Raw genomic sequence first — 22,512 nt, forward strand, 5'->3', positions numbered from 1 at the left:
TTCAAGTATGCTAAGACCTTCTAAAAAATACAAAACTGGAACTACTGCTGGAATCTTGGGTTACAAGATTAGGCAAGTGACAATAAATACAGTTAAATAATTGTAGTTTTCCTGCAACTCTTACCAAAAGATGTGATCAATGGTGCAATACTTTATTCCTCAAGTGAGACTTCACTATATTGTAACATAAAATATTCTAAACTGCAGTTGAACTGCCACATTTTTAAATATTTGCAACACTTAATTTTAAATTACATCTCTTGAATGGTATCAGTTGTACTCACATTCTGACTAAAATTCTATAGGTATTGAACCATTATGTGAAAGGTCAAAATTCTATCTAATGGCTTCTACGTGTTTTTCTAACAGAGAATACAAATACTCAGTGTAATATGATAAACAGCATGTCACAGATCTGATGTTCATTAAAATTATGCCATTTTTTACTTGCGCTCATTAGAATAGAACATAACCTCTGGAATTTTAAAATATGTACTCAGTTTTACTTACTAAACCACAGGTTTTCAGAACTTAATCTCAGTTTAAAAAAAAAAGCCAAAGCAATAAATCAAAACACACTGGAAAATAAATTCAGCATTTTCTGTATACATTACCTTTTGTGCAAAATGACAGCAGACACTACGTCTTTTCTCCTGTTGTGTATTGCTTCATGGAAAAAAGTAGCTAGTGCTTTGTTGAACAGAATTTTCGCACCGTAGTCAAGAAGTAACCTTACTGCTTTTGCATGTCCTTCTCGTGCAGCCAGGTGCAAAGCTGTGTTCTGTGAAGACAAACAGTACAGCAGTGCATGAATAGTTAAAACAGAAGTACATTTGAGTGCTTTCCCGCATTGAACATCCGCATGCTTTTTTCTCAGTTGGAAGTCCTGAATACTTTTACTAGCAACATAAAAGATAAGAATATTGTCAGAGATTCTCATAGAGATTATAGACGTGTTTTTTATTTTATGGCTACAGCTACAGTAATGTGAAATCTGAAGAGGAAACTTGCTGTTAGGTAAGAAAAGCCAACTCATGAATATCTTTTAGTTTTGAAACTAACAAACTGCATGTCACAAATAGGTAAAAATGATGGTATCTTTAGATACAGAACACTCGCATTCAATGACCAGAAAGAGAAGCATAGAAGAGAAGTTATATCCAGGTGTGCTTATAAAAACAAATCTGAAAGAAAATCTGTAGGCACTTTTATTAGTGGTATTTGAATAAAAGAAAGGCAATGAGTACTTTAGGAATTAAGTCAAACTGAAACTGACATTTGAGAGCCTTCTGAATGCACCCAGATTTTTTGGAGGGAAATTAAGGACTAAGCATTTGTTTCTCATTAATTTATAGGCAAAATTTGTTGCTAATCTAGTGATTCTAAGTGTTTTAACACCAGCTCTCAGAGAAATTAGCAGCAGCTTCTGTGCTGGAAATTGAATAGTTCTCTAAAATGACCACCCTATGTTTTCTGATGGGGAACTGTTAGGCAGGTTCATATAAGAGGCTTCCAATCCAGGAAGTGGATTCTGTCTTGACCCAATAGACACTGTATGTGTCCAAACTTCAGAGCAAGATAGATGCTGTATTTATTGGATATTACTGTGCAGAGCAGATGGATTTCAAACAATATATTAAAGAGCAATAGTTGATATCGGTTTTTCAAATCTGTATAAGTTCTTTAAATTTAAATTACCAATGTTTGCTACATTGCTAAAATATTCTTGCAACGTAAAGGGGGCAAGAGGCACATATACTCAGTATTTTATGTTTTCTGTTAGGCTATATGCATTTTTTCTGTCTCCCACTTAAAATAATCAGATAGCAATATCAACAATCATATATTTATCAAAGAAATTAACTTTCAGAGTGGTGAAATATAAAGGCGCTATGTTTGCCACAGGAAATGAAATTTACACATGTAATGCACCTTAAATTTACACATGTAAAGCTACAAATATCATACCATTGACATTTGGTCTAGAAGTAATAGCAGGCATGAAACAAATAATGTTATGTGAACACATACCCCTTCTTCATCCACTCTGTCAGTACACTTCACATTAGTATCCAAAATGATCTGCATTGTGCGAGTGTATCCTCCGAAGGCAGCATGGTGCAGGGCTGTCCAGCCTTTATAATCACTTACATGTAATGGTATAAAATCAGAAATTATAAACATGTACATTGGAACAGGACTCTCAACTTTTAGTTCCTGGATTCACAGTTGTGAGCCTGGGAGCTTTTTGGAGCTGCCAATGACCTGAGGATCTTTGACTTGGAAGCAGGACTTACAGTGCAAGGCAGAATGCCTTGAACCACCAATCCTAAGAAACCCTACTCAAGACTGGAAGTGAAGCTGAAACGACTGTAGTATTTCCAAAGCAACATTTTTTCCATGAAAAGGTTCAATATTCTTCTCTAAGTTGGATTTAGAGAAACCTCAGTTTCCCCCACATAAGAAGCTTTGGCTTTACAGCTAGCCATGATTCTATGTGTCAGGCTGAACCAAAGCACAAAGCAGATTAGTTTTACAAATACTTCATAACTATGCTTCTATCCTGTATATTTGCATTTAGATGTATTATTATATTAAATATTTTAATGTACTGTATCTATATTTATATTTATATTGCATTAACTTCCCAGCAGATGGACATAAAATGTAGGGTGATAGTTCTTTTCTGGCTTAATGAATGGAAATCTGTATACTTACCAGAGGAAAAGAGCCCCTCTCTTCAGAAGAAACTGAACTACCTTCTCATGACCATTCTGGGCTGCCAAATGAAGGGGAGTCATTCCCTTCTTATCACCTTCATTCAAAAGTCTTGTGTCTTTCATATCTCTTATAAGTCGTTGACATGTATTGATGCGCCCATAGCTTTGCAAGATAAACACGGAAATTAATGTCAAAAATACAGGAATGAAAAACTTGGCATGGGTTCCTTTGCCTAGAGAGTACTACTAACCTGGCAGCAAAGTGTAATGGCGACTTCTTGTCCCTGCTCTTAGAGTAGATGGAAACGTTGAGGCTGAGTAAATTATTTACAGAGAGGGCCACACCTTGTCTGCATGCATAATGCAATGGAGTGCATCCTTCATTATCTTCATCCACTACAAGATTTTTGATATGTTCCATCTGTCCCCCCAAGAAATACCCCCCCCAAAAAAGCACAAAATTACATATATATCTCTAATGCTTCACAGTTTCTAATATCTTGCAGCAAGAGCATTAATACTTTAAAGCAGTATCTAAAAATAGGAAACAAACTTTAGGAAAAATAAATTTAGGAACAATGAACATTTAATGTCTGCTGGCTTGTGGGTCACCATTTTTTCAAACAACTACTTCTTTGAAGAACACAGGAGTTTGCCATTCTGCACCCTTACTGCAACCCATCCACAGTACAATACAGGAAATTCTTCTGTGCTGCCATTCCATCACACATTGCTGGCAGCAGAAGGCTTGTATCAAACCTAAAGGTAGTCTATAGTCTATATTCAGTAGCAAAACTTCTGGCTGTCAAAACCTATCATTTCACCGGTTTACAGTGTAAATTGTTTCTCTTTTTCATCTTCATTTCCTTGTTTTTCCTCTGTACCTCGTCCAACTCTCCCATGTATAACCTTTACTAAGGCAAAAGTCTCCTCCCACAGTTCGATCCACTTATTTGCCTGAATTATTACTATGATCAATAATCAGAAAGTCAATGCAGATAACTGAGTTACCACTCAATTTTAAAACTGATTCACTACATCTGCTGAAAATGGATGTTAAATCTATTCTGCATTACTAATCAAAGTTGTTTACAGATTTCAGCAGATGTTGTAAGATCAGTTAGATTTGATTCACATTTAAAAAGTTATTTCTTGAGCTCTGGAAGCCAGCAATTAAAGTTTTCAAGCAAGCTTGGGCTCCAGCAACATGAGTGCTTCATTTCAACATAACCAAATAGAAATCTATGTTCAAAATCCTTTCAGAAACCAAATCCAAGATTCATTATGGTCCAGTCCACAGAAAGCTCCTGCAGAATCTGCTGCAAGCTATTCAGGTCCTAGAGCTTGACTGAGTTGAACACCTCTCCTAGCTTTACTGCATGCAAGCTGGGAAAATAGAAGTGAAAAGTTCTATATTTTATTGCCTACCTCTTGAGCTATTCAATCCCCCAACAGCAAAATAATTTATGGGATTATGTTATTCCTTTTCCTGGCAATAAGAAAACTGTATTATTGGCTTTGAAATGTTTTCATGAGAGATATGTACCTCTTCAAACCATTTTTTGTGACATGGACTACTTAACAAGTACCACAAACTTTTACAAACATTTCAAAATAACATGGTAGTTGTTTGGGTTTTTTTAATGTTTTCCTAGTGAGGGTAACATAAAGACATAAACTGATGCTTACTGTACCTGCAGATATTTCTCATTCAGATGCTGTAATCCTCCAGGCTGCAATACCGTCAAATGCAAGAAATTCCGACCAAGATGATCTTTTAATGATACGTTTGCTCCTAAATAAATATGGAAATAAATACTAGCAAATTCAAAACTGCTGACCCCTCACATTACATGATGGTGCTTAACATAAAGGAACAAATGCTGAACGAACATGTTTATAAATCTATAAAATTTTATAAAACAAATTTTGTAAATCTATAAAATATTCTTTCAAATTGACATTGTAACATGTAATTTTGCTTTCAAAAAAATCACCCTGACACTTAAATTTCATAATTTTTTTTGTGTATGCATTTTGCATTTCATTGCAGCACTAAGATTTACATAGGACCCTTATATTCAAAGATGCTGAGACCTACAAATCAAGGAGTAATTTAAAGATGCAGATAAGCACCTCTTATAATCTTTAAAGTTGTAATATCTCTTCAGTTTCAAAACTTATTATAGGGTTTATTAACAAAATCAGTTATAATACTATTAAGAAGAGGAAATACAGTAACAATCATCAGCTTGCACCAGAAGTGTAGCAATTGAAAGATACAGCTCAAACATTTTCAAAGTGCCTGTGATTTTATAAAATCACAGGTAATGCTTGAGCTATGGGCTCTAACATTTAAAGATTGACTGCCAGTAGAAAATATCTCTCTGTATAAGTGGTGTATTTATTCCACAGTTCTGCTTACTTTGTGAACTGCTTAGGAATGCAGGGACGGAATGCCAGTGGCACCTCCGCCTTGAGAAGCATGACACATGACATATTTGACTACAGCCTGTTCACTCTGTATTAAAAAGGGTGAAATCATCACACCAATTCCTCCTTTATCTCACGGGATACCAGCACTGTGCAGCTGTTTAGCCCAGCTGCTCCTGGACTGGATGCTGAAGTGCTGAATCGAAATTAAGAGGAAAGTCAGACACAGGATTTTAACATGCATGAACCCTGCTCAAAGGAAGTTTCTAGTATGTATATATTCCTTTTTACCTTTTGAGAGCAGTAAATTCACAATTTTCCATGATGCACAGGAAGTGGCCAACAGAAGCGGGGATCGACCTTCTATGTCAACGCTATCAATATTAGCCCCCTGCAATAGAGAATTTCAAATTTATCATGAATAATGAATAAATGAAACTCTAAAATGGTGCTGCTTTTTCAAAGTATAATGCGAATACAGACATTCTTAGTAACTCCAGATGTTCCAGATAAGTAATTTCAATAAACACATTACGTTTTTATATAAAACTACTATGCTTTCTAACTATCAGCCACAGCCCAGTCATCTATATATAAAAATTCAGATGCCTAAATAATAGTGACCTACTCCTAGGTATACTGATCTCACAAGTCATGATCTTTTGTTAGTGTACCTTTCCATGCATTTAAATACTCAAAATATAAAACTCTAACTTGAAAATACTGGGAATGAAGCTATGGACAAATGCAAAAATTGTAGCTCTTCTGAATGATGCAATCTTACCTATCAAACAATTACCAGAACAGACCTTTCTGAACCTCTATGCTGTATGAACACTGTTCAGTTTTCTGTTCTTCATCATAAGTGATATGACTGAATTCAATTTTGACTCCAAAGGAACTGTATTAAAAGTGGACATACTTTTATTCCTTTTTGTCTACTTTTGCACTAGATGCATGTTGCCAGGTCAGTATGGTCACTATGAACACAGTATCACTATGATCATATCAGCAAAGCACTACTATGAGCATAAACATAACTAACAAATCCCACCAACAAGGAAGTGTGAAGATACAAACAAATGAACCAATGAAATATATTTGTATTTTATGACGGCTTAGGTATCATTTTTCTAGATACTGAGCTGCAAGTCAAACTTGATGAGTTGAACAAAGTACACAGAAAAATCTGTTTTACTTCAGTTAATATCCAAAGATGATTGGAAAAAAAATCAATGGGAGTTTTTTCATTAACTTGAATCATCTTTGGGTCCAATCTTAATTTGAGAAAGAATTAATCACAATCCTGAGCCATATTTACTTTCTAGGATGGCAACACCTGTAATGTGGTAATAAGAAATGTTTAATAAATGTACAATGATTACTTTACCACTGAGAACAGGAAGTTTCCAATGTATGTTGATTAAATATTTGGGAGCAATACATGCAGGACCCTTTCCCCAGTTACCTTTCTACAAGGTCAGACACCCTCGTAAAAATATTCTTATTCATCAAAGAAACAGACTTTTTTTATCCAAGTATCTATTCTTTTCAAAGAATACAGGGCAGCGATTTCCAGTTCTTTATGCAATATTTAATCACCTTTGCTCCAGCTAACATAATTGTTCAGCTGTCAGTCAAATGAATTTGTCAGCACTCATAATTATTTATCAGAGTAAGGAGTAACTTATACATGGCCATATATATTTACCACATTTATGATACAGCTGACTTAAGAGCTTGGAAATTTAGTTTCTGAACTCCATTTACTTTTGCATTTATAAATTAATATATACGAATTAAACAGATATTAATATAAAAATTAAATTTCCAATTTTGTAAATATCAATTAGTATTTTTACCAATTTAATATTTAATTTTCCTTTTGGTGAAGAAAAAAGAAGCAAAAAGGGAAAAAGGAAATAAAAAGAAAAAAAAGAAAATTACTGCTTATTTCCTTTGAATAAGCACATTTCAGTAAAAATAATCAAGTAAACTCAGGAAATTCCAGACACCTCAATTTTAAAATACAAGACACCTCAATGTTGTCCACTACATAAGAAAGGAAAACTCTAAAAGACACTAAGATACTAGCTAAGTCATGACAACTTTCTGATTTTCATTTCTTTATTCTTCCTTATCGTTGTGTATGCAGCTTGCCAATACAATCATGCCCACTTGTATGCACAAACCAGATACTGTGCACCTGTAAAATGTGACAATGGCCACTTGGATGTTGAAGTCACTGTTTTTAAAATGCTTAATTTGAAAATCAATTTGCAAGTAGTATTTCTTTAAAGATATAAATTTTGTAATGCTTAGATGTTGGGAATATTGATCTAGGTTTCCACCTTCCCCTTTTTCCAAGGCTTCGGTTAGCCTTGGGTTATGTCAAACCATAGCTCTACTCATTGCCATGTTGTGTTGAGTTCAAAGGAAAAATAATTAAAAGCTCTGCATGAGATGTATCTAGAGTTGATTCTCTGGTTTTTGTGTAGCACACTGAGCCATAGTTTAATAATTTTACAAAAATAAAGGTGTTATTTAAATGTAAATAGCATACATGGTGTGCCTGGGCAGTTTTGCTTAGCATAGGTCATCTTTTCTATCTAGAAAGCCTTAATGTAACATTGTATCTGCTCACGTCTCTTACTTTCAGACAGAAAACATATGAAAAACAAGATATAGGAAGTAATTATTTTAAGTTATTGTGCATGAAATGTGAATATTTAATAATATTCATATAAAATAAGTAAATGTTGTTCTTTATTAAAACCTTAAAGCCATTCTGAGCTGAAATTTGCTAGTTCTGTCAAGCAGTAACACTGATGCACCTTTCCTGCCAGGAGTTCAGGGGAGCAGGCAGCACAGCTTATACATGCACCATTCCACAAACTCCAGCGGGCATATTTTGATCCATTCCCAGACAGGGCAAATAAAAACAGTCCTAAAGCTTCAAAACTGACACACTTTATATGGAAAGTCAAACAAACCCTCAGCATAGCTTCTATGGAAGAGGCCAAAATATTCAAATGGCACTCAAGGAATGAAAGTTTCAAATGGAGTGTTAAAGATATTTATTATATAATACTTTTTGCACACAAGCCTCCAAATGCAGAAATTTGTGCCTGTGTTTCTCAGGTAATAACTTCTGTAGACAGGTCATTTTGTCAAACAGGTGTAAGCAGTTAAACCTCACCATTTCACATTTGAATCAAAAATAAGCACAACATCTAGTTCTGACTAAATTAAATCCCTACAACAGAGTTTCTGAGAAAAGTAAAACTGTATGTAAAAAAGAATTATTCTTAATATAATTTTAATGAAATGAAGTAAAAAGCCTGAATACACACAAAACAAAAAAGAAGCCTGATGATTTCTGAAAATTTCCTCAGCCAAGTGGGGCACATAATGATCATATGAGCCTTAGTTTAATTGGCACAAATGGACATAGGGAGCATAGCCAGCAGCATCCATGATTACATTTCTTCTCTTTGTCTCTCATAATTATTCAGTGAAGAAATATAACCAAACTACACAGAATAAAAAATATTTCTAGATCACACACGAACTTTGATATATAGCTATGTGACAGTATAGTAATCGTATCGTATGTACATTTTTTTAAAGAAAGGATTTATTTCTGAAAAAAAATCAGATTAAATTCAATGCATGTTTAGCGTTTATTTTTTATTTCATATCTGAAAAGTGAGTGTGACCAGACCAGTTCATCGTATTTGGCAAAAGACATTTATGAAACTTTTCTGAGTAAGTAAAATGGAAATAAAAATGGAAGGTTTCATCCTCTATAACTGTGGGATGCTATTATGGATCCATAACTACTGTTGTATTGCAATGCTCAATTATACATTATGAAACATATAAATATATCTGTCTAAATAGCCTATACCTGAGAATATATTCTCCTTTATGAATCTCTCTATGCAGACCTGTAGCAATAGATAGCAATAATTTCTATAAACATGTTGCTTGGTTAAATATTTACCATTGAAATCAAATACTCTGCCAGTTCATAATGATCGAACAATGCTGTCCTGTAGGGAAAAATGAAAAAATACAGTAACATTAGAAAGGACAAAGAAGTTTCAAGCCAAAGGGCAGTACTCTTCTCCATTTGCTACATTTTCTAATATTTTTCAATAAATAAGTTTTAAAATACAGAGATAGAGAGATACCCTTATCACATAATTCATTTTCATAAATTGTTTTGATTTTTGTCATGACGTTTTCTTTTCAAACTAAGTTCATTTCAATCAATACATTGAAAACGCACTGCAGGAAACAAAGACCTCATTGGCAGGTCAACAGGCATTTCACCACTTATTTTTAAGAGAACCAGTCATTTCATATGTACCACACAAGGTCCATATAGAATTCCATAAATTTCAGATACAGTTTGTTCCAGGTATACTTAGAGCCTCAAATTCATTTCACTGTTCCGAACTTCAAAAGTAACTTGCTACATATTTTGTGCAATAATGCTAGTGTGGGGTTAAAATGGCAATGGGTAAAAATGTACTCTGACTGTGGCAGGGAAGTTTACTTGAAAAAATATGAAAAATATTTTAAAGCTGTCTATAGGCATGAAAATTTCCCAGCTTTTATTCTACAGTAAGACATTGAATTACATATTACAGGAAATAAAATTGCCAAAGCAGGAAGTACAGTACTGTAAATACATGCAGTCAAAGTGTTTTCAGAAATCAGACCTCTGTGAAATATTTTGACTCAATAAGCAACACAGAAGGACAGTTCCAAGGTTGTACTGAATCTCAAAGATAACAGTTGCCTTAGCATTATAAGGGGTAATAATTTTGGGTGTACTATAGTTAGAACGGATTACTCAAAAGACGTATTTTAAAAGTCAAGTCACAGTTCCAAATATGTAGAGATGCCTCCATTATCTATAGCAGACCCCTCCAGCCAGGCATAAATACTGGATGCTTCACATACACTCAAATTCCAAGGTGACTGAAGAGAAAGTGAAGTCATTTTATGAAATATTTAGATGGAAACATGACAATAGGAATGCAAAAGGATCAAGTCTTGCCTCTGTTTCACTACCGCTTTGCTTATCAACAAGTTAATGTTCCTATTCAGTTTCTTTATATTCTGAGATATTTGGGTGACTTTCTACCTTTCCGATGATTCTTGATAATATAATTTTTCCTGTTCCACAGACACAGGGAGTAAAAGAGTGTCATTCCTTTTACCAAGCATTTTTCAAGGACGATAATTTTTATGGATATGGTAGCCAGTTATCTATTATGTAGTATGTGTGTCTGCACAATTTTCTTTGGCATTCTGTCATCACTTTCTCTTCAACTGTGTCATTAGACATGGTAACATTTCCAAGTGTACACAAACATTATCTTAACTTTACAACACACTCCTCTTTTAATGTCTTCAATTATCTTTGAATCATACCACTTTTTACTGTGTCCAAGGAACAATAATCTCCACTGCCTCTGACATTCTACCAATTATTTCATACTGTTAAACTTCTTGTAGAATAACACTGTCAAATAATTATAATTAAATGCAGTGAAAAGTATCTTTCTTGCAAAAAATGTATAGATGGGGAAGTATAATATATTCCATAGAGTTGGGAGCCAGTACATTTAACTAAGCATCTTTTTGCTATAAAAGACTGAGGAAAGTTCTCCACAGTCTAGTGCTCTGGTATCAAATAGAGTATGAAAGACTAGAAATCTAGAGGATTATTACATACACAAACACCATCTACAACTTCAAAGTCACAGGGTAGTGTACCAACATCTCCTTGTACCTGATCAGGCATAAAGATAATTTTTTGTGGAAAAAAAAAAGAAAAGAAAATATTCTTTTAAACAGCTTATATTATTTTTCATTCATTTTCTGGAGAACATCACCCCACTAGATGAGGACATTTCCTTCACATCATCAGAGGCTGTTAACAGTTCCACAAACTTTTTCACCAACTACTTTACTGGAGTAAATTTTCAGTGCAAATTGGCAGTAACCATTCCTTAACATAGTTCCAAGGTAACTGGAAATGGTTTGATTTTGGTATCAGGACCAAAATTTTTAACATTCTGACCAAATTATTGACTTTTGCATACTGTACTGAAACCATCTCCCATACCATGTAGAAGTTCCTAATCATGTGGAATGGTTTTCCAGATGTAAGGAATGATTAAGAATATCACGGCTCACAATTTATAGTGAAGTTTGGCACAGTAGCCTCCTACCTGTGAAGCAATGTTTCCTTATTCCCATCCACAGCATCAATAATGGATTCCTCACCAGCATAGGATGATATCATTAGTTTTACAATCTCAGTTGCTCCTTGAGTGGCAGCAAAATGAAGTGCTGTGCATTTTTCATTCTTTAAATGGGAGAATAAGACAAAAATTAAATATTTAAACCTCAGCAACCTCACTTCCTATCTATCAAACACACTAGTGATCTAGCCCAGGATTCGTACTTCCTAAATGCCTAAACTTCTATGCAAGTAATGAAACTTTAGTCTTTTACTGAAGTAGTAGAATTCTAAAGAGATTGTAAAGACCAGAGAAGACTAAAGAGACAGTTTTAAAGGATTACTACATAGCTTTTTATCATTCTACGCCAAGTCCCTAAGATAAGAGATAATTATAGTCTTAAAAATTTTTTGTAGTTTCATTAAAAATCAGACAGGTGCAGCACCCTTTCATATAACAGATAAAGAAAAGCTACAGAAAATCTTAGGTAGGTCAGTACAAATCAATAAGCAAACAAATGGGCCTGTATAATACAGAAAATGCATTCTTTCAAAATGTCCTTTACTTCCTAAATGGAATATTCCTTAGAAGTAATTCTTAAATCAATTTTTCCGCAGGTTAAAAATAACTTGGTCTAATATGTCTTTTAGCTATTATAAGCTAGACAGTCATAAAGTAATTAAGCAACATATAATTTATTAGAACAATATTTACCAAAACAGGATTTCATTTCACTAGATGGGATATATGCCTGAGGGTTTTGACTTTCTCCTTTTTAGAACAGGAACATTTCAGTGAGTGCATTGGAATGGGCTTTTCAACAATGCCATAAGCATTCTCAAAACAGTCTTCCCCATCACAAAATCAGCAGCATAAATCACCTCATTCAAAAGCTGCGTTCAAAGAATCAAACCAATAAAAGAAGGCTAAACTATATTTTTGCTCTCATTAGTTGATTTCAGCCTTGCAAATATCTTGATTAATGATAGATATTTTTAGAAATGTTTATTTATGAATGAAGCTGGGCACAGATCCTTACACCAGCAGTGCTAGCAGCTGGTAGCAGCAGTAGCATCATGAATCTGTGTTTGATTACAAAGAAGATACTGTGAAGGCCAAGGCAAGACTGATGATAAACAAGAACAATAAGAAAGCGTAAGATTGAAGATCCCGTTTCTGAGAAGGGATGACCTTATGTAACTTGTGTAAAGAAACTTCACATTTTGCCCGATTTGAATGAGAGACTTGTTTTAATTTGCTGCTCCCTCAGCTTTGTTTTGGAAGAGACAATGAGCAATGGTTTTTTTCATACCACTCAGAGATTTAGAGATACCTAGGTTTTATCAAAGTTACATTTCACTCCACTCTGAGTTTTACCTGTTTTAGATCGATTTGGGCTCCAAATTCAATGCACATTTTAATCATGTCGAGGTCCCCACTTTGAACTGCCAAATGAAGGGGACTGCACTTTCCATTATTGGTAAAATTGATGTGGGTTTTAGCAGAGTGACCCAATTCTTCACCTGAGAGATGAAAAATAAATGGATTTTTTTAAAAACAAAAATGAAATAACAGAAGATACAAAGGCTTTCAAAACAAGTATATTAAGTGTGGAATAATATTTTCCCCCCTCAAAATATGAACCTCTCACATCTATCATTAAACAGTGGATTAACACACTAAATTTCAGGAAAGCAGCTTGTTTGTTGCTGCAATCATATAAAAGTTGTTAGCATGAATTGCCCATAGGAATAACTGTGTTAACTTGTTGTAAGTTCAAACACAGTTATAAGTGCTTGTTTCCATGGTTCTTTGAGAACTCAAGCAGTAAACTGATAATGCTAAATCCTACTCACTGCTTGGGAACAATATGCTTACCTTTTTTTAAAAGAATTTCCATACATGTTTTTGCACCTGAAAATGCGGCTGCATGGATAGGCATACATCCCGTTTTGTTTGGTTTACATATTTTCCCTCCATTTTCAATCTGAAAAATAACGCCTCAGTACAGCTTAATGACATACAAAAAAACCTGACAAATGCACATACTATTTCAGATATAGTCTCCTGTATAGTTGTCTCTTTGAATACGCATTTATGAAGTTTATATACAAGCATCTTTTGCATATTATATCCATACATCTGTACATGCATATGCTTCATTTTGTGAGGGACCTGCAAAAGCAGTTTAAGTTTTTTCCTGAAGTTTGCCACTCAGATAATTACACACACATATATATATATGCTCTTAAAAGATTAAAGTTTCTTAGTAACCCATTCAAAGCAACTTGAATACTAGGTCCATGATTAACCTTCCTGCATTTAACAAAGAGAAAGGAACAGAATAACACTGCACCAAGATAGACAGAAGCACATCAAAAGTGATTATACATACCAGGAGTGTCAGTGCTTCAGGATTATCCTTGTAACATGCTACAATTATAGGTGTGTTTCCTGCTTCACCTTCCAAATTAACATCTGTACTGCTATGCTGGACTAAAATCTAAATGTTTAAGAAAACATTCAGTCAATCATAAGCCAAACGAAATAACAAAAGCCTACTCCATTATTTTTGTTGTTTACCACTCAGAGCACTCTTGCAACTTTTTCATTTTGCATGCCAAACGCCCACAGTGCATAGGCAGAGGAGGGACAAAATTCAGGAGAATGTAAACATACGCAGAGTATTTTAAAGTCTGATTTAACAATTTCCCCAGTAATGTGAGAAAATATTTTCTGTAGCAAATTACGGATGGAGATTTTCAACTGAAGTTTGTTTTAATGTCTTCTGATATTCTCTGTTCCCTGGCAAGTGGCAATGTTGTGGAATCTGCTCAATTAGGTATCTATTGGACAGCTATATATGACAAAGGGAGATGACGCTTGAGGAGAACTGAGACCCTGCCAGTCCTGAAATCCTGCTTCAGTTTCTCTGCTAACACCTGACACTGAGCTATCAATGTCATCAAGTACCATTCTGACTGCTTCCAGCATTTTTTGAGAAGCAACGGATCTGGAAATTATAATAACCATATTGTACTGCATATTTATTCCCCTAGCTACATATTTATTTAATTGTCTTTCAGTAATTCCAGTGATTTTTTTCTGTACTAAAGGAACTGGCAGATTTTAATCACTCTTAGGCAATTTGGCAATAAAAACCAAAGGAGAATTATCCTGAATAAACAGAATGGAGAAAAATTGAGAGCATAGAGAGATCAAGAACAGAGCTGCAAAAGCATCCAAGCCCAGAAGCTGATATAATGACATTCCTGAAAATGAGCTTTGTATTTCAGATTTTATTGTTCTTAATTCATAATAAACACAGATTTTGTAAAAGATGTGAGGACAGTGAAACATTTCTAAAGGACTGAGTCTTGAATACAGGTATATGTGTTTCTTTCTTTTGTTTAGATGAATTAGAAAAAGTGAAAAAATTAAAGGGAAAGGCAAGTGATGTGATGTTAAGGTTGCATTCACCTAATAAATGGAAGAACACTTAGAGCCATGGTCTAGCAACCGCAGCGGTAGTGGATCAAGGGTTGGACTTGATGATGTCGGAGGTCCCTTCCAACCCAGCTGATTCTATGATTCTATGAAATTCTAAAATTCTATCCAAATGCTGCATATGAAGTGAAAAATCCTCATTGCACTTAGACAAAGGGATAAAAAGTTATGCTCCTTAAAATCTCAATGCTTTTGCTATTTTACAAGGTTCAATATGGACACCTTCGTAATTTCTTCACAATATATTTTTGTGATTTTTAATTGCAGAGTTAGTTCTGCTACTAATCAATTATTAGAATGTTGGTTTTAAGAACTGTGCTTTCCGATTAATTTTAATCTGTTTTTATTAGAACTAGTTTCAAGAAAGTGTTGATACTTCTAAGACTTCCTAAATAATTGTAAAAAAAACTAATCGGAACATTATAATTTGAAATAACACATGGCTACATGAAGTTTTAGTGTTAAAAAGAACCTTTTTAAAGAACATTCCTTGTGTTTGAAAAATTGAAAAGCATTTTCCATGAAACACAATGACTACTATCATAGCACAAATATCAGTATTTCTAGAAATCAGTTACTTTTTACTTGGCTCTGCTAAGACACAAACACTTCCATAAGCATCATATGTTACACATCTTGCTCCCTAAACAAAACGTATGAGGAAATACAGCATATATCAACAAGGTCTTCGTGCTTGGCACACAGCTGCTGTTGAGCTACTTATCAACTGTGTATATTTTCGTGGACTTTAGACTTACCTTCACAATTTCATTATGCAGGGACTGAACAGCCATATGCAAAGGTGCCATCATATTGGAGTTGAGAATGTTGGGATTGGCTCCTCTGCTGAGAAGCAAACGAACACTTTCAATCTGGTTTTTCTTTGTGGCCCAGTGCAGTGGGGTATTTCCAGAAGAATCCATCACGTTTAATACTAGGTCAAAGGAGAGAAACCAAACTAAAATAAAAACCAAAACAAAACCATCAAAAGTTCTGATTGCAATGGGGAACAAAAGGTGTCTGATGAAGTTATAGATCTGTGGCACCGCATTTCTTCGAAGAAAAAAAGGAAAAGATTTCCTGTCATGCAGTGTCTATTTCTTGCCCACTATTACATACCTTTTTTCTCACCCCAAGAGTCACTTGATTTCCCTCTTTCCTTGACTATTCTCTTTCCTTTTATTTGACTTTGCAGCCATTGCTTTAGAGGCTGCACAGAACAAGTAAGTGTGAATAAGTGAAATAAGAGATAACCAATAAATGCTTGCAAACTGTAAGAAAGTTAAAGACCATATCTATTCTATTTCACTTAAGAACACAGAAGTAAATCAAGTCACACCAGTTGTAGAAGTGGTCTGTTCTACACATACATTTTGAGCTTGAAAATTGAAGATAAACTTCAAAATATATTCTAAAAAAATAGGACAAAAATTATATACTGAAAATAAAAAGAATATGTTTCAGCCAGAATAATCTAAAATTAGAATGGTCATCATTAGGTGAAAAAATGAGCTTTTCAGGGCCATTGGAGGTTTGCTCAGTAGTCTAAAGTCTATCAGTGGAATCTGATGTAGTTCACAAAGCTTATTATATAACAGAAAGTCAGACCTACTGTACATCACTGCAGTTTTCTTTTTCATATCTGAAGACTGATACTTTGTATCAAACAAAGTAAGACACTTATGGATTCACTGCATTAGAGACAAAACAGTTCTAACATGACAAGGGTGACTCAAACCACACCCAAGAGAGTGCAAACTGTGGCAGACAGTTTGAATTATATTTCAATCTATAAATGGAGATAACACATACCAGTTCTGTTTCAGTTGGGCGATGGACACTTCGATTATTGAACTTTTTTATTCTGTTAAATAAAATAGTTGATAAAATGCATGTTACCTTCACAGGAAGAGTCGTCTATGATCAACTGCATTAATTCTATTTGTCCTCCTTCTGCAGCATGATGCAGTGGGGTGGCATTTAATTCATCTACTTTTGTAAGACCAGAACGATTCTTCTTAATGAAGCTCCGCAGCCTACAGGCGCTTCCATCTGAAATAACCTATTTCGGATAGAAATATTCTCATTTTCTGATTCTCCTAAAGGCAAGAAGTTAGCAACGCTATAACATGTTTCTATGGGTAGCTTACCACTCATTAATTCTCCCCCAACTGTCTGGTTTCATACAGAAGTTTACAAATCCTGATCAGATTGGGCCAACAGTGAAACTCAGATTGATTTAATCAACTGCAAAATCAGATCCAGATGAGAAACTGTGCAAAATTAAAACAAAACGGAAATCATCTTGAAGACATTATTTTCTCTTCTGCAGTGAGCTCAAGATCCTCCTTCCACAGTGGAAAATCTCAAACAAGCAAATTAATCACTTATATTTTTATATTCTTTCCTGCAGTGACCATGTCAAATGAATCCAACAGAGAGGAAAAACTAATAATCTTAATAAGTTTCTTTTTTAGATCTTTCTACAGAGACCCTATGTCCTGAGCTTTCAAGCTCCGCCATCGGGCTTCTGTGATGTTCTTTATGTCGGAGAAACCAACATATTTTTTAGTTTTAGCAGCATGCTTAGACCATCTCACAGGCTACTACTCAGTCTGAAACTGAGATCTCAGTATCATCACAGTGATACTCTGACAGCTGAGCCTGCACCTACTGACATCTTGATACATTCCAGATACTGTGATTTACAACCAAAGTCCCCTATGGAAGCATGCTGATTCTTACTTTATGATATTCTCCAAATATTTTTTGTTAGACTGATTCAAAGCCCAGAAAACTGACAGAAAAAAATGTTTGCAGTAGAATGGGCAGGAATTTAACAATCAGATGTTAAAAATTAGGAGAGAATAAAAAAGAAAAACAATTCAACAAAATTGGGAGGGGAGAAAGGGAGAAAAATGTGTAGCAAAGATGTGTAAGCAAAGAAAAGAACAAAAAAAGGAAATCTCCTAAAATCACTGTTCCCTTCTCAGCTGGAAAAAAAAAAGAACCTTTGCTGTCCAGGATCCCCTGAGTCACAAAGTCTCAGCAATTTTTGCTGTCATTAAGCAAATATACATTACGGGGCAGCCCATTCGTGTGCTTAAGCACGTGTTTAACTTCATTCAGGATACTAGTCCCACTGACTTCAGTGAGGTTACTCGTGTTAATAATAGTATTTGTCAATAACAATATTTGTGTTTAAAGATTTAGAAGACAGGCCAAATACAGGGTTAGTATCTGCTTCAGAAGTGCAATCAGAAAAAGCTAATAGAAAACATGTGATGTAATTGTGGAAAGGGTATTTAAGATGACTCAACTATCACAAAGATAACAGGTCAATTACATACTCAAATATCTATACATTTTATACACATCAAAAAGCTATTTAGGAAAACCTTGTTACAGAGTCCAGTATTTTTTATTCCTTCTAATGTTCCTTTTTTAAGTCTATTGATGTAGACCACATTTTGCCACTCTTAACATTGGATTTACTTTTCAATGTCAGACAAAATGTAGTATGATTATAATTTCCATCAATATAAATAAGATTTATCAGCCAATACTGCTGTGTTTCACTAGCAAAATAGGAAAAGAAGAATTCAGTTAGGTGTTCTCAGTACTTCAGTTGGTAAAAACCAGTAAAGCAAGTGATTGTAAATTGCAGCTCATTTGCCCTTGCCTGAACAGCTCTGTAGTGCCAGGTCACCCACTAGGGTGATAAAACACTTTATGCTGAAGAGGTGTTGCTCAGCTCTACACCTAGCACACAGAAAACATACATGGCTGGAAATGACCCCAAGAGGTATCTAAACTCATCTACAAACTTTGTCAAATTTGTTTAGCTTGCTGTTAAAAATCTCCTAAATTACCCAAGTCTTCCATCCTGTAAGCAACCTCTTCCTTTGCTTAATTATTCTTATCCTTAAAAATGGGCCTGCCCAAAGTTTGGTCTAGGTTGCCTAGCAGCAATATAAATACATTACTTCTCATCCTATTATCTATTAAAAAATGGAAGATTTTATGTCCTTCCTGGCTGCAATTTCATATTTGTAGGTTGCACTGCTGATTCTTTGTCCCTCCATAATAGTTCCAGTTCTTCTAAACTTTCTTTTTGGGACATTTTTGCTAGATAGCCTAGTCATTCCTGCCATGACCCTACTTCCATGGACCTCCTTCTCCTGCACAAGGATGGGATGTGAGATCCGCACCAGCCGCCTGCCACCCACCACCCACATCCTCCTTCTCCTGCTCCCCTCCTGCCTTCCCGCCCACTCCCTTCCAGACTTGGCCAGACAACACCTGGGCATCCTGTGCCTTCCCACGCCACAGCCAAGTCAACTTCCAGCCTGTCTCCCATCCCTCACAGATCTTCCCTCACGGCTCCACCGCGTGAGCAGAAAGGGTCTCCTGGAGGGAAGGCTCCCTGGGACACAACCACTGCCGAACCCGCACCGCTGTCTCCAGAGTCCTACCGCACCTTCATCCACCTCAACTTCGCCTACCTCACCCTCCACCTTCAGCCCTCGTCCCCACCACCAGCCCGGTCCCGCCGCCCCCTCCCCGCGCCCTCGGCACGCACCTTGAAGACATCCTGCGAGGCGACGGAGGCCGCGTCCGCCTCGCAGGCGACGCCCTGGTAGGAGCTGGAGGCGGCCTCCTTCTCCCGCGACCGGCAGAGCCGCAGCAGAGAGCGCTTCATGCCGCCCGCCCGCCCGGCTCCGAGCAGCGCCCGCCCCGTCCGCTCCGGAGACCTGCGAGGCGACAGAGCGAGTGACGGCGGGGCCGGGGCCGCTCCTGGACACCCCGCGGCGGCGGGGGAGGCGGGGAAAGCGGGCGGGGGCCATCCCGATCCCGCCGCTCCCCGCCGGGGCGGGCATCCCGCCGGGCGGCGGCTCCCACCGCCAGCAGGCAGGGCCCGGGCGGGCCCCGGGGACACGAAGCGCCTGTGCCCTAAATCACTGCTACCTACCCCCATATTACCCTCCCGGCTTCAAACCAGGGACTTGACTTGTCTAATGTCAGCTTCTCAGCATTTACTTTGTAGCCATAAAAGTTTATTGCAGAATTTGTTTTACTGGCAAGTTTGGAGAGGAGTAGGAAAGCTGTAGGAAGAGTACAGAAAGAAGCAGCACGACGTGTTTCAAAGGGTTACTCCCTAAAGCGCCCGTAACTGAGTCAGTCTTTATGGAAACGTGTAACTCGGGGAACTAATAGTTTACTTAATGCAGCATGAGCAGCACTACCGAAGGTCAGGTAGTGCTTAGGAAAGCAGTAGGAGCCATAGCAGGTGATTTTTTGCCTGTATGTTCATGGTTTATGGCAAACTGCTGCTTAAGCACTGCCAAAACCAAGTGTCACACCCCATACAGCCTATTTAATAGCCATCAACAAGCAGTTCTCTATTATATTGCTCATTCCCCTTTTTAATACACTTTATACTGTCTGTGCCACAATATCCTGTCGCACTAAGTGCCATAATTTCATTACATATTCGTGAAAAATGCTTTCTTTTACCACTGGCTTCACTTAGTGCTCCCTGGTGTTTTTATTTTGAGAAATGGAGTGTTCTTTTGCATTTTTTCGTCCCTGTTAGTGCTCATAATTTCACAAAGTTATTCCAGCACTTTGCTCACTGATGGGGCTTTGTTCGTGTGGTTTTCCTTCTTACGGATGCCATTTTTTATCGCTGAACAGCCACATCCTGCTACTCTGAATCTTTTCCGTGTTTCTTTTGAAATAAAATGGTGAGACCTACATAGTCAAGGTATATTCGAGCAATAGTATTAATTGTTTGTTCTATTTGTTTCTTCATTCCGCTCATAAATGTTCACGAATTTATTTGGGGTTTTTTTGAATGCCACTGAGCTAAGCTTCCTTGGAATTTTTTCTTCTCCACCACAATCCCTTTTCTAAATGGTGCTAGATAAATAAATAGCACTCAAGTGCTGTACACACTCAGGAGGCTAGTTAGGGTTATGTTTCCTCTGAATTTATCAACATTGAACTGACATTTCACTATTATATGCATTTTTGGTCATTCTGAAAATTCAGTAGCAACTTCCAGATCATCAGAAGGTCTTTGCACCTTTATACCTACACTGACTATTAGGGGTCCTACAGAACCTCCTTGCTTTGCAAAGCTGTATTCCTAGTTCATATTTTTTAACCCTTAACCAAATTCAGGAAATCCTTCTTGCCCATCCTGTGGCAGTTTAATTTCATTAAGACACTATGAGGAAGAACCTTTTGAAGAACCTTCCCAAATCCACTTATCACTGGCATCATTTGTATCACTTATGCTTGCTGATTCCTTCAGAGAATTTGTAGGCATGTGTAACACCAGACTTCTCTCTACAAACACTGTGTTTGATGTTTTCATCCCAGAGCCTGAAACTCCAGAATCATTTATAGTAAGTTGCTTAAGTTACACAACTTTAGCTAAGTAATCTTAAGATCATAAAGCTAAATATTCCTAAGACTAACTAGGTGGTTTTAAGTGCTTGTAGTGTAGATCCTTGATCCTGTTAATTATCAGGCAACATTAAAAAATGGAACAAAACCTTTTCTTCCCCCCACCCCCATCTTACTGGACCCATTAAGTATTGCATATGTTCAACAGTAATGCATTAAGGTACATTTTTGTTGTTATGTCATCATTAATTGTGACCAAAAGAAAGAGGGTCATTTACAGCAAGAAAGCTGTACTCAAGAAAGCTGGCCATTAGTGCCTGCAGAGATTCTAGTTATGTGACTTGGGATTAAGACACTGGAGGAACTCTGCATTGCTAAACACTTTTTGTGGTACCTCGACTAGAAGCAGCCCCAGTTGGTGAGATGGCTCACCTTCCAACAGTGAGATCCCTTTGAATTCCTTGTCTGGCCTTGACTTTTCTGCTGCCCATAGTGCTCTTTATGAGAAATCAAACTCAACAGTCTGGATATTATGTAAAGAAAACAACTGCTATTTTCTGTAGGAATCATTATCTGGAAATAGTGGTACCACTGAAATATCAGTAAGTAATATTAGTAACTCTATCATTAATTTTTTTCTTAAAATCCCGTAAATTGCGGTCAGAGGAATGCTGTGAAACAATAGAAGTCATGAACCTCAAACAACCATAGTTTTACTAATTTTCTTGAATTTGACAATACTGCCACCTTCTTTTAAAATTACTGCTAGTTTTCAGTGTTCTAGTAAATGTTTAGAAGAATTTTCAGAGCACGAAAAATAGTACAAAGGTTTTCCATTCCCAGTAGGATTCAAATGGAATTTTAAATGGGCTGACCACAGCTTTTATTTCTGCATAATGATTTGACATAAGGAACTAATTGACAGAAGTAGTCAAAGAGAAACCTTTCATACAGCTGTTTTTCCCAAGAGTGGATTAAAATACATTTATACCATTTTGTTTCAAACATGATCTTGCTAATGGTAGAAGCAGATCCATTAGTACAAGCAAAATTCACTAAAGGCAATCATAGCACAGCATTTAATTAAAAAGATGATTGTTTAATAATTAAATTGTATATACAGTAAATATGCACCGCTACAGTACTGTAGCCTTGGTAATGTTGTTAATTTTTCA

General features: G+C 36.2%; 1 protein-coding gene across 1 annotated transcript in view; it reads right to left on the minus strand.

The window, feature by feature from the left end:
- The window catches only part of TRPA1 (transient receptor potential cation channel subfamily A member 1), a 31,499-nt gene extending 11,874 nt beyond the window's left edge, over positions 1-19,625 (minus strand). Inside the window, exons 1-14 of the mRNA XM_027744618.2 lie at positions 19,506-19,625; positions 16,823-16,985; positions 15,682-15,857; positions 13,812-13,919; positions 13,295-13,403; positions 12,794-12,939; positions 11,405-11,541; positions 9,160-9,208; positions 5,445-5,544; positions 4,415-4,515; positions 2,972-3,141; positions 2,719-2,883; positions 2,032-2,146; positions 615-781 (exon numbers count right to left, since the gene is read on the minus strand). Of these exons, the coding sequence (XP_027600419.1) occupies positions 615-781; positions 2,032-2,146; positions 2,719-2,883; positions 2,972-3,141; positions 4,415-4,515; positions 5,445-5,544; positions 9,160-9,208; positions 11,405-11,541; positions 12,794-12,939; positions 13,295-13,403; positions 13,812-13,919; positions 15,682-15,857; positions 16,823-16,985; positions 19,506-19,625 (1,826 nt within the window). The remainder of the gene's footprint in view (positions 1-614; positions 782-2,031; positions 2,147-2,718; positions 2,884-2,971; positions 3,142-4,414; positions 4,516-5,444; positions 5,545-9,159; positions 9,209-11,404; positions 11,542-12,793; positions 12,940-13,294; positions 13,404-13,811; positions 13,920-15,681; positions 15,858-16,822; positions 16,986-19,505) is intronic.
- Between the last annotated feature and the right edge of the window lie 2,887 nt (positions 19,626-22,512).

The sequence above is a fragment of the Pipra filicauda genome, unplaced genomic scaffold (assembly GCF_003945595.2).
Source record: "Pipra filicauda isolate LSUMZ 115617 unplaced genomic scaffold, ASM394559v2 scaffold177_size2800117_pilon, whole genome shotgun sequence".
NCBI lineage: Eukaryota > Metazoa > Chordata > Aves > Passeriformes > Pipridae > Pipra > Pipra filicauda.